Raw genomic sequence first — 13,285 nt, forward strand, 5'->3', positions numbered from 1 at the left:
TCAAAGAAAAAACTAACAAGAATTTGCAGCGGTTGCCTGGCAACTAACTAGCTAAACGCAGAATGACCCAGAGCCTCAAAACTATGGATGTCAACCGTGCGTCACCAGGCTTTCCGCAGCACCTGTGGAAAGCCTGCTTTCTATTTACTGCTCAGTGCTCACTGCTCTAATCCGGTCTAAAGCCCGCCTACTGTTTTCGGTCATTTGCGCCCAAATGCAGGGACTATTTCCGTATCCGTTCTAGACCCCCCAGACCGGATCAGCCACCTGCAAAGTGATTGGTCCTCGGCGGTGGCCATGTTTTCTAGAGCTCAGAGCCGGCGTTGCCATGTCCGCTTATTATAAGCGACTTTGGGCTTCTTTTTCTGTAAAGTTGCTTGTAAATATTCGTAGTTGCGGGTTGCGTTTTTTTGGGCTTGGTTCTAAAATGTACGTGCTTATTTAGGCTTGCTTCCCATTTTAAAAGAAATATTATTTAAACCAGTGGTTCTCAAAATATTTTCATGAAAATGTTTTTGTGCCAGGGAACATTTGTGTTGCTAGATTCGAATGTTTCAAAAGGCATTCAAAATAATCCACATTTTATTGCAAGAATTGTTTTTTAAATGGCAGATCTACAAGCTCACAGTGCTTGCTCATGTGGTCTAGTTGCTTATTTTGGGCTTGTTTTCCTAGATCTGGTTGCTCACTTCTCTCACAGAATATGGCAACACTGAGCTCAGAGCTACTCTGTGTAGAATAATATGTGGCTAGCCGGGGTTAGCAGCGGTCCTCGATAGTTGAAAACATTTAGATTTAGATTAACATTATTAACGTACACAAACATCTCACTCTCCCATCTAATCGACGCCATGCCGGTTCACGCCCGGGATAAGAAGGACGACGACATGGAGGTGGATTTCCCCGACCAGGACGGCAGCAGCACGGACGAGGAGGACACCGTCAGCTCGTCCGTGTCTGAAGATGGAGACAGCTCGGGTATAAAGAGATCTACTAGATCACATCTGTGTGATCTGTGTGTACAATTTCAACTTCACCCACAGCCAAATCTGTGCTTTTACCGTTGAGATCAAGGCGAACAGTGTCAGATAAACTGAAAACAATAAACCCCATTGTCATTCCCAGTGGTGGAAGAAACGTACTCACCTTTTTTACTTGAGTAAAAGTATCAATACCACAATTTAGTCATACTCCGTTACAAGTAAAAGTATGGTATACAGAATTTGCTGAAGTGCAAGTACAAAACAAAAGTATTGACATCAAAATATACTTAAAGTACCAAAAGTGAAAGTACTCATTATGCAGAATGTCCCATTTCAAGTTTTCAAAATGTATACAAATCTTCTGAAAATAGCAGATCCACAAGCTCACAATGCAACGGCTATTTTCAAATAGCCGAAATATATATATAGAGCTTATAGTGGTTAATTAATGTATGTTTAGTAGTAATAATCTGAATCTACAAAGTAACTAAAGTTTTCAAATAATTGTAGTGGAGTAAAAGCACAATACTTTCCTCAGAGATGTAGTGATGTAGAAGTAAAAGTATTGAAAATTGGCAATACTCCACTAAAGTAAAAAATACCTCAAAATTGTACTTCAGTACAGTACTTGAGTAAATGTACTTCGTTACTTTACACTGCCTAGGGACACTGCAAGTTTGAGAGTATAATTTGATGGTGACATGACATGACAGACTACTGTAACTGAAGGTTAAAGCTGCTGTTGATTTCCCTAGACTAGAGGTATATAGCCATGATGATGCCTAACCTGTCTTTTCCCCCCGTCTCCCTGTGTGGTGTGTGAACAGAGATGGACGATGAAGACTGCGAGAGGAGGAGGATGGAGTGCCTTGATGAGATGACCACACTGGAGAAGCAGTTCACAGACCTGAAAGAACAGTAGGCTCTGTTGTTGAATTAAGACCTGAGGCCGATTCTACGAATGCCTTCGAAATCAGTAGTTGTCACACTTTAAAGTTTTTTTTGTACAAGCGAGCTTGTAGATCTGCTATTTTTGAAGAGCCAGCGCTAAAATCGAAAACGACGCGGATGCTTTCCCGGTTTTAATGGTTTAACAATCATCAAATCTACTGGCATCTTCTTGAGTACTCTGCTTCTTTATATGTCCAGAAAGGGCATTGGTTGCCTGCATGTTGTACTGAAGGAATAATGAACCGCAACTATAGAACATTCTGCAAAAATAGCAAATCTGCAAGCTCAAAATGTGATTTTATAGCTCGGCTATCTTCGACGAAGATATAGTGTAGAGAGAAAAAAAGGAGTGGGCATAGCCGGGCTAGTGTAGACCTCTGGGGTGACTCCGGTCTACTACTATAAAGTACATAGGGTTATGTATGTGGTTAATTACTTTAGAATTGGACATTTACAAACGAAACAATGATGAGACATGTGCAGTTCACTAAGGTTCTGTGGAGTGGTTGTCATCTGTCTTACTATCGAGTGGTAGGCCCCACAACATACTGTACAGTCCCTGACAAGCTTTTGCCAACCAAAAAGAGAAATGCTCTTGCAAAAATAGCCGAGGTGCAAGCTCACGTTGCGTTGTTATGAGTTTTGAGCTTGTAGATCTGCTGTTTTCACCTATTTACCTCTTTTCTTCTGCCCTAGATTGTACAAGGAGCGTCTGAGCCAGGTGGACATCAAGCTCCAGGAGGTGATGGCTGGCTGTGCTCAAGAGTATCTGGAGCCTTTAGCCAACCTACAGGAGAACATGCAGATCAGGACCAAAGTTGCTGGTGGGTTATAATATTACATTGTGTTCTACCAACAGGCGCCCAGCCAAACATTATTTATACAGCAGCACATTTCCACGTACTGGAAAAACCTCAATGTGCGTCCTCAATGTACGTCAAAGACGTCCACAAACACAGCACCAGAGGGAGCTCCACAAATCACGTTCAACCCAGATTCGCCTCAAACAAGGGGTTAAATTTGTTCTACTGCTATGCCACCAAAATGTGGAATGCCCTACCAACAAAGTGTGAATCCTCACTCTCCTTCAAAACCGCTCTAAAAGAGCACTTACAGGTGGCTGCAATTCGGAACTGGCCCCTGTAAAAAGTCCAAGTCTATCACCAGAAATATTTCAATACACAGGACCCCAATGGAAACGAGCCATAGTGCTTTCTTGGGTTTAATCCTCTTTAGCATCCCTTTGTATTCACCTTTTTCCTAGGCTGTGTGTTTTCCACTTCCTGTCGATTTCATTGGATATCATTGGTCATCTGACCAGTTTCATTTAATTTCATTGGATCAAATCGACAGGAAGTGGAAAACACACAGCCTAGGAAACAGGTGAATAGAACTGTACTTTCTGTGCTTTGTTTGCAAACTGCTTAAACAAACCCGATAGGCCCATATATAGGCATGTCTTATAACTCAGACATAACCATAAACTAACCCGATATGCCCATGTATAGGCATATATGGAGATCTGGTTGTCCAGAGACACAGATCCAACCGCTATGCCCATATATGGGACCAATCGACATCAAATCGGATATGCGGTTGAACCGCCGAGCTGACCCATATGTCCATATATGGGCATGCCAATATATGGGCATAATACTGACGACATCAGGGTTCTCCATATATGGGCACGAAAGGGACAAGGACTGACTGATACAGAGATCTCCATATATGGACATGAAAGGGTCACACAGGTAGACAGACCGGTACAGAGATCTCCATATATAGGCACAAAAGGGACACAAAAACGGGTACTCTGACAAAGCCCCCAACACTATGACTCAGACATAGGTCGGATCGGCGGCGAACCACTAGTATAGTATACCTCCTGTTGTAATTAACTTTACATAGTTGTGAAGCTATTTCATATACTGCTACAGTATGGTCTCTGAACTGCTTAGTGACATTTAAAGCGTTTAAAGGCAGAAGACGGACATCCTTTTAACCCATGATTGCTGGTACATTGTGATCTTTTTCCTCTAGTAGTAGTCTGTTTCAAACCAGAGAGGGTTGATCTACTGTTGTTGTTTCACAATTTCTGATTTATTGTTACAATATTAGTTCTGAACTGCTGCTGAGTGGGCGTTTTTCAAGCTGGCATGGTTTACTGTCCCATTAGCCTATTCTTGTTGAGATTGAGAGAGGGTGCAAAGTATTGAGTGTGAGCACAGAAGTGTGGGCGTAGTGTAATATATGTCCAGTGTAGGCGAGTCTGACAGATTGGGCAGACAGCTAATCTGAACCAAGGCAAGAGAATGGGACTCTCATTGTCTGAATCCCATACTGGCTTGTCCTTATGTTCAGCTACACCTTGTTTTTTGTGTCTTTGCTGGCAAAAAAGGAACAGTTCTTGGCAGTGACACAAATGTCAACGTATAAAGCATCCTGCTAACTCACTTGGACATAGTAAAAAAATGAAAAAGGGTCTTGGTGGCTCAACCAATTAATGCAATATATAAACGGCACAGACCTAGCTGTGATATGTTTGAATCCTTGTCATGTCACTATCATGACCTATTCTTGCTGTGTCTCCTTTTTGGACTTCTTATAAGGCATGCCTTAAATCTATTTTAAAGAAGTCTAATTCTTGTTCTTCCCTATGGACACTACTTGTTTTTTGAGTTGATTGGAAATAAGATTAAGACTTTACTATTATTTCTTATTTGGTTGTTGCAGTGGCCAAAAAAGTCCTATCAGCAGCATAGAAAACTAGAAACATAAAGCAAAACTCAACAAAATAAAGCCCAACATAAAACTGAAATAATCACAAAATGCAATAACATCTCAGAGATGGTACATTTAGGTATAGCGGCAGTGCAGAATGTGCATTAGTGCTGCAAGGATGGATGTACACTAAGTACATACAGGACTGTATTACAGTATATACCAAAAAGCAGAAATATTATTCTTATATTGTAATGATTCCGAAATAAAATGGTTGTATTTTTATTATATTCGAAGGGTTATGCTGAAATTCAATACTGGTGGAGTACCTAGCCAGTTGTTCAACATCTTAATGATATAGAATATCAATGAGGTTATTCAGCTGTTCTTCATAGCACAGTATTAAGTAAACGGAAAGATCACTCATTTGAATGCTGATTTGGAATATGTACAGAATCGCAATGCATATGGAATCAGCACTTAAAAGTCTATATAACATCTTATCGGGATGTCCCTGATGATTCTTGTCCCCAAGTAATATACTGTATGACGTGAAAAGTGTGGTGCTATGTCCAACCATGTAACCATGTTTGTTTCAGGGATCTACAGAGAACTGTGTTTGGAATCAGTGAAGAACAAATATGAGTGTGAGATCCAGGCTGCCTGTCAACACTGGGAGGTAAGAGGACAACATATCAGTGTTGTGTTTTGGCACAATCTGTGATGTGATAAAAGAAAGGTGTTCATAATACATTACACACTGTGAGATGCGACACGTTGTGAACTTATAGATTGGCTATTTTCGACATGCGACACCATCGTACTAAGAAATGTAAACCGGTTGTGATGTGATGCGTTCTTAACCCATTCAACGCATGCATCTCTGTCATTTTAGATTTCTTTGGGCTATTCAAAAATAGCAGATATACAAGCTCATAGCACGGCACCGAGTGCCGTGCTATGAGCTTGTAGATCTGCTTGTAGATCTGCTATATTTATGATATTTTTTTTGCAAATCTTATTTTTTTTTAAGCGAACATTTGTAACTAAAATCTTTGCTTCTGGGGGTGGTTCCTGGAACAAATTTTCTTTACAAATGTTCGCTTAAAAAAAAACATATATATATTAAAAGATTTGCACACATTTTCACGATTATAAAAAAAAAAAAAAATAGCAGATCTACAAGCTGAGTGCCGCGCTATGAGCTTGTATATCTGCTATTCTTTTTAGTAGCCCAAAGAAATCTAAAAATGACACTGATTTTTTCCCGGTTCTAAATGGGTTAAATAGTACTTTAGATCTGCTCTTTTTGGCAAGGACCCCGTAGTACTATGGACTGAGGCTTTACCAGCAGCAGCTTATATATTAGTCCAACTGTAGCGATGCTGTCTGACCTAAATTTAACAGATTTTATAGTGCAGACAATCTACCATTGCGTTCAGCGCAACCACATTCTACCAATATAATGCGTTTGATGCCTTGCACGTGAAATAACAGGATACCATTTATTATTAATGTAGACATGTGTTGCAGACATGTTTTGAAACATGTTTTATGTAATTTAATGATCAAAGGTGAAAGTATGCCTGGGTGCTGATGGCCAAGTGGTTAAGGCTCGTGCCACATATACGGTATGTTCTGATGCAGCCTGACAGCATGTCCCGGGTTCGATTCCCAAGCCCAGTGGACCTTTGCTGCATGTCACTCCCCGACTCTCTCCCTGTTTTTGAAATAAAGGCCAAAAATATATATATCTTTTAAAGTGAAAGCATGCCTGACACCAACGTCGCCTAAAGTCTGCAGTGTTTCAAGGGGAGTTATTATCTTACCTACATTGGAGTAGTAAATGTAGGCTAATTGAAGCTTGCACCACACGGTTGTATTAGGAAACCAAATACCGAATCGGGACGGATACAAAGAAAACTTGACCAGGATGTGAGGGACTTGCAGGTGTCCGACAAGATTTAGTACACTTACAAAAAGTAGCCGGCCGGACATGTTATGATGTACGGCTATCTGGCCAGCAGCCGGCGCTTGTGGAACACCCTGTGATTGGAGTGGATTCACATCTATATTGAGCCGAAAGGGAAATTGGATTCGTAGCTAGAGTTAGAAAATAACACAAACCACAACAAAGCACAATGTTAGACAACCAAACATATAACACCACACAGGATAAAACGTGATAAATCCAAATAGTACGCCACTTTTCAGTGGAACTGTCAATAGACAGAAGTGAACAGAGTGTACTCTTGCGCTATGATCTTAATTTCTATTGCATGTGTGTTGGAACCCCTAGTCAGGCTTTGGTGACGATGCCTCTTCTAGATGCAACACTCGTCTAATGTAGAGCGAAAGGGCGAGGCTACTTAGACCCGGGGTAGAAAGGCTGCTCGCCTTCTAGATCTGCCCTAGGACGAATAAGTGTCTCACTTCCTGTTTGCGTCTGGCCAATCAGTGACTGTTGTCTGTGTTCCAGAGTGAGAAGCTGCTGCTGTTTGACACGGTGCAGAGCGAACTGGAGGAGAAGATCAGAAGGCTGGAGGAGGACAGGCACAGTATTGACATCACCTCAGGTACCAGGAAGACACTGTTCATTTATATAGGAATACATATAATGTAATACAATGTATACTATACAGTGAGTGAACCAAGAGGGACCCCTATACAATATTAACAAATACACCTTTAAAAAAGGTTTTATATATATATAGAGGAAATTAAAGTTCTCTGTTGATTAAATGACATACGTTTAGTTTACGCACTGAAACAACTTTTTCAATGTATATATTATATTGTCAAACTCTTCACACTGCCTTTGCTTATGTACCTAACAAACGTGTTTACAGTGTGTGTGTATATATAGATATGCTTTAAAAAATTGCCATTTGTCATTAATGTTCTATTCATTTATTTATTTTCAAATGTGGCTATATCATGTTTCTCTTAATGAATATATTTATATACAAATTGCTGTGCATTGCTAGGATTACATTCTTATTTACAGCTGCGGTTTTTGGGTGTAATGTTAGGAACAGAGATGCTTACAGAATACAGACATACTGTAAACACAGACTTCTCTGAAGGCTCCATAGTCTAGTTAGCTGTCATAGATATAGATATATGTTGTATATCTAAATGGTCATTTACCAGTATTAATGGCCATGCTAGAGGATGTTGGTTTAAGTGTAATTGGTCCCTTGATGTAGCAATATACCATTACTTGAAGGATACCATTAAAAGATTAAGTAACTCAATGCCCTAATTGATAAATGAATATAACAGAAGACCAGTATAGCTAATAGCATAGGAAGAGGGCTATTTGTAATACAACTTAGGTCTTGACTATAAATAAAACACATTACCTCTGTCACTTAGTTGCTCCCCTAACACCAGATATAACATTGGCAACACTTAGCACTAACACCCGGAGACACGTGTTAGCGCACACAGTTGGCACTCATTTAAATTCATGCCACCTCTTGTTGAGTGGCAAGTAAACACATGTCACAGTTTCAGTTTACACTCACACCTCCAGCATAAACTCACACTGAGCTGATGTCACTGCACCACATTCAGAACTACGGTCATTGCTCTGGCACTGGCGTTAGCTGCTTTAAAGGGCTACACTCCAGTACAAATATGTACAGCTATAGATATGATTTAGAGGGCAAAATCAAGTCCTCTTTGGTTTCAATGGTACATAAAACACATGTGTATTATGTTAGAGTCCATATTGCTACATGAGTTATTGGTTGAAACGGCTTTGTGTACAGCAGAGTGGAAAATAAATACTGTATTTCTAGCAAAGAACTGTAGTGGAGAAGATACAGAAGGAAGGCTCTGGTCGGATTCAATCCCAGGCCCGCAGGGCCACATTGTGGTTCCGGAGGCAACCATTCCTTCCTCCAAATCACCAGGCCCTCGACGGGCACAGATTTGTTTAGATCAGAGTAAGTGGCATAAACCTTAGTCAGGGTGACAGGGTTAATTGACAGGGTAAATTGTCAAGTAGTTCAAAGAAAACAATTAAGTGCTACATAGCAACTAGGATACCAGGTAAACATCAAACCTAGCATGTCTAAACGATATGTTTTCTAAATAACATTCTTAGTATTTGTAGACAAGCAAACAGTATATGTCTATCTAAACAACTTTACATGTGAACAAGTAACCAACATACTGTACATCTGCTTAGTATAACTAGCATGTGTATTGTAGTGGAATCTAGGCGAGCCGCTTGTGATAGCTACTATACATCATTGAGTAACAGCGTCCACATCTCTCAAATGCCACACCATCAGTGTTCCTATTTAAACGGCTCGTTAAAGAGATAGGACCACAGATATACCACGCAAGCAGGTGATTTGGGAGCCCTGGTTTTCTCATCCCCTTAATCTGCTGTCTCTGCTCTCCACAGAGTTGTGGAACGATGGATTGCACTCACGGAAAAATAAGAAGAAAGATCCATTCTGCCCTGTGAAGAAGAAGAAGCCAGTTGTCGTTTCTGATATCCTTTTTTTTTCTTCCATTTTGTGTGTCCTTGCTTGTCTTGTTTCTCCCACCTTCTCAAGTTAAGAAAAGTTGGAATTTTGGTGAGCCTAAGAAAAACAAAAAACAACAAATGGCGTAAGAAAACATTGCCTCAAAATGTGAAAACAGACAAAAATGAAACCCAGCAGAAAATATAACATTTGAAAAAATAACATATTAAGTAAATCGATACAGATTTACAGTTTGACATATTATGTAGCACTGCAATGACAAACACATTCAACAGCCATATATCTCCACGGCCTCTTAAAGCGCATTGTCCTTGACGATCTATATCACGACCATATATTGTTTACATGCTGCAAGACCTGGATATCCTTGAAGACTGGACAGCAATAAGAAAGGTATAAAGGAAGCACTCAAACATAAACAAGGCTTCCCTATGCATTGATCGATGGTACTGAAGTTTGTTTTCTGTTTTTATTTTTTTATTTTGTCTAACCTCCTGCGTCCAAAACTTCCTCAGGCAATGGCATCAATAGGTCCTCCTCACAGAGTGAAGGTCGATGGTAAGTATCTTCCTCCATTACAATCGATATTTGGCTCACAATGGTTTGTAGCCCACAAATAGCCAGGAAGTAAAGAGCTGATTCATAGCCTTTACTGAGGAAAAAGTGCAGAAATGGATGATTTGTTAGTCACACTGCACTGGTATTTGGAGAGTAATGTTTGACGATTGTTCCTCTCCCTCTGCCCACCCCCACTATATTTTTCCTTCTACTTTCTGTGCTTGGATACTTCCTTTTCTCCCTCTCCTTGCCTGTCTGTTGCCCTGCCTCTCTCTTTCTCACTCTATTCCCTTGCCCCCGTCTCACTTTTCTGTGTTTGTAACTTTTTCATCACAATCTTGCTCCTTGCCCACCCTGTCTGTCCTTCTATTACTTTCCACTCTGTCTCTCTCTCACCCCTCCCTCCGCCCTCTCTCACTCCTTCCAGTCCCGGCAGTGAGGCCAGAAAGGCACCATCATGTGGCACGCTCAGAAGATGGACGACTGTATTATGACAGCCAGTGGTACTGCAGAGGACAGGCCATCTGCATCAACAGGAAGGATGAGTTCCCCACTAGGTAAATTTGTGTGTGCGTGTGTGTGTGTGTGTTTGTGTGTTACTACTATCATCTTTGCAAGTAGCAGATGTCTTCACAAGGATACAGAGATTATTACTTAGGTTCTCACAAATTTAATAGTAAATGACTGTGTTTTACACTCTTCTACATCCTTACTCTGACCTTAACCACGCTGAATCCACTCCTAAACCTAACCCACATGAAAAATGGGGAGAACATTTGACTGTGCAAAAAGCGATTTAGAAGTTATTGTGTATAGTGATATTTATGTGTGTAGTGATAGACATGAATCTAACTTTTTTCTGTGTGCATACTGCAGTGCCATCATCACCACCATCAACCATGATGAGGTTTGGTTCAAACGGCTGGATGGAACCAAGTCAAAACTATACATCTCCCAGCTGCAGAAAGGCAAATACACTATCAAACACTCTTAAACTTGGTTAAATACAGACACGCACAGCACACGCAGAGACACACACACACACACACACACAAACAACTCTTTGTTTTCTGTTTCTCTCTACTGCACACACATACAAAAAGTATGCTCAGTATAAACGTCTCACACAAACCTAATCTTTTCTCCCACTGAGCAGCAAACACAAACTTCATGTCAACCGGCAAAATATATCAAGCTCTTCTCTCGATGCTGTCCGTGGAATCCACATTCTCTGTAAATATGTACGCATGTCGATATTTGCGATGAGGGGACATGTCATTCTCTCTGGAACGGACTCTCTCTGGAACAGAGATGGATGTCAAGTGCTGCTAATTGAACAAAACGATACTAAAACAACATGGAGGAAAACAGAACGGTCATGAACTGTGAACCACGGAGCCAAGTCACGTGCCTTTTTTAAGATGAGACAATGCCTAGGCTGACAAAACAAAACGCAACGTCCTGAACCACTGTAGCGCTACAGTGAAGCCTTATTCTGATGTTGTTTCAGCAGTGAGAGGGTCGAAAGCGGGTCAAAGCGGGTTACTGAACGAATGGACGAGTGAGTGAAATCTGCTGTATTAAGACAATACTGTCTGGAGTGTGTTTGATTTGCCTCTCAAGACCAAGATCCACACAATATACGTAAATTACGTAAAGCCGCATTAGGGACCCCCTGTCCAGGAATCAGGACATTCTTTTGTTTTAATATTTTAAATAAATCTGTGCAGGATTGCACAACTCTCTAAACAATAGTAGAGAGAATGGGTGAAGACTAGGTGAGCTATGATCAATCAACTGCAAGTGAAGGGATCAGTTTTGTTGAGTGCAAACTCAGGCTTGACAGAAAACCCTTGGTAGAGAAGACATCAAAGAAGCCCTTCTGTATGACTTGCGTACAGTAGAATGCACTGTAGCATCTGTCAACCTACACACACTGACAGCCAGTTAGGGGTTTGCCTTGTGTTGACTGTACAGAGCTGATGACAATAATGCTGGTAATGATAATGATGTGCTTTGTGTTTTATTCACTGTGATCTCAACCCTGTAGCTCCTCTTTCTGCCATCTCCCATTACGCTGCCATGTGTCTGAGAGTGCCTAGAGCTTGATAATCTGCATAGCGCTGAGCGATTTTTGGCTTTCCTGGGTTTGGTTCGGTTGTTGAAAAATAATCTTCATTTTTGGTTACGTAGTGTTGAACAGTGGAGCCATTGTTTACTTTCTGCGTGAGAAACATGCTCTGAGTTCACTACAAGGGGGCAGAAGGTCATCGTTGACAAAATGATGGCATATATACCGATCTATTTGTTGAATGGCTCTTGTTTTCTTACTAAAACTTGAAGCACATCAAAACCAGCTGAAAACGAAACTTCATAGATTTGTTCAATTTCTTTTTTTTGATAACCGACAAACAAATCTCATCTCTAATCGCTCAGCCCTGCATTTACATATCAACTCAGCCAGAAGTGTCGGCTTTGGGCTTAATTCAGTGTGTCTCAGGTTGAAAAAGAAAATATGGATACAAATTAGACAAGGTGGTTCATAAGGGAGTCATTTATACCATATATCCTTCAACCATGGTACATGTTTGGACAGGAAGCTTATCTTCCTGTCATCTTTCTTTGGTTCCTCTCCTCCTCCGACTCTTCTATCCATCCCTGCTCACCATTGTCGTCTCCTCTGCTGTCTGTGAAATAGAAGTTCCGAAACGTTGGTTTATAACAGTATATGTTACACTAAGAATGCAACACTGAGGGGATTCCAGTTTTGTTTGACTTTTGTACAATCCATCCAATGCAATGTTAACCACTCCCAATAGTTATAGGGTGTAAAGAAAGTATAGTAGTGTTTGGGTATGTGTAAATATGTTTGGTTGAAAGATGAATTTGGTTGCTTTTATGTTGTTACCGGTGCTTCATATTTTCCACGTATTATTTGCATATATCTGTTTTCAAAGTATTACCTGCCAATAATATTCTATTAAGAAGTCCATTGGACATTATAAAATGAACCTTAAGATGTTTTAAGAGTCTGTGAAGCCACATGTGGCATCAACATAAACTGTAATTAGAATGTTTTTTAATAGTTTATCGCGAGTATGTTCATTTTTATTTGTACATTGTGTTTACTGACTTGGCATAAAAAAAAAGGTTTTGCACTATGCCTTGGTTCTTTTTCTTTTTCGGTTTGTGTGCAAGGTAAAGTTCATACAGTATGTCATTGTGCCAATGCATGTACAGCTAATAAAAGGTTTCATTTTTATCATCGAAAAGGACTCTTTCTTTACTTTAAACCCAGAAATGCATTTCTCAGTGCTACATATGGAGTGGTGAAGAGAATGAGAAGCTCTTTATTTAAAGTAGTATGCAAACCTATGAAGTTATGTATGTGCTCTTCATCTGTATGCATATCTGGTGAAATGGATACGCCTGTGCATTTACATGATTACAGACTCAACTGGCTCAACTCAAGCAGATTTTTCTCTCCTCAGACTTGGAAGGACAGTTGAGCTTTTTCATAAGAAATAGCGGAGCTTTTGAGTAGCACTTAAAGAGCCTATTGGAAGT

At 40.3% G+C, this 13,285-nt stretch overlaps 1 protein-coding gene across 2 annotated transcripts; it reads left to right on the forward strand.

Annotated features, from left to right (window-relative positions):
- The first annotated feature begins 717 nt into the window (after nt 1-717).
- Nucleotides 718-12,990, forward strand: LOC308102547 (breast cancer metastasis-suppressor 1-like protein-A). Of its 2 annotated transcripts, XM_080452308.1 has the most exons (11): nt 718-978; nt 1,811-1,901; nt 2,631-2,758; nt 5,255-5,334; nt 7,135-7,231; nt 8,462-8,608; nt 9,076-9,165; nt 9,489-9,553; nt 9,676-9,718; nt 10,146-10,275; nt 10,595-12,990. In XM_080452308.1, the coding sequence occupies exons 1-11, from the start codon at nt 852-854 to the stop codon at nt 10,710-10,712; spliced, it is 1,116 nt and encodes a 371-aa protein (XP_080308434.1). In that variant the 5' UTR covers nt 718-851; the 3' UTR covers nt 10,713-12,990. The 2 variants fall into 2 exon arrangements, with proteins under 2 accessions (XP_080308434.1, XP_080308435.1); XM_080452309.1 differs by lacking the exon at nt 8,462-8,608.
- The last annotated feature ends 295 nt before the right edge of the window (nt 12,991-13,285 follow it).

This window comes from Gymnoscopelus braueri (genome assembly GCF_963280865.1).
Source record: "Gymnoscopelus braueri genome assembly, chromosome: 16".
NCBI lineage: Eukaryota > Metazoa > Chordata > Actinopteri > Myctophiformes > Myctophidae > Gymnoscopelus > Gymnoscopelus braueri.

Excerpts from the sequence above, each read along its gene's own strand:
- LOC308102547 (XM_080452308.1), top strand. The coding sequence starts at position 852 with ATGCCGGTTCACGCCCGGGATAAGAAGGACGACGACATGGAGGTGGAT. Across the intron at positions 2,759-5,254 it reads GATCAGGACCAAAGTTGCTG|GGATCTACAGAGAACTGTGT; the intron begins GTGGGTTATAAT and ends TGTTTGTTTCAG. Across the intron at positions 9,166-9,488 it reads GAAGCCAGTTGTCGTTTCTG|GACCATATATTGTTTACATG; the intron begins ATATCCTTTTTT and ends GATCTATATCAC.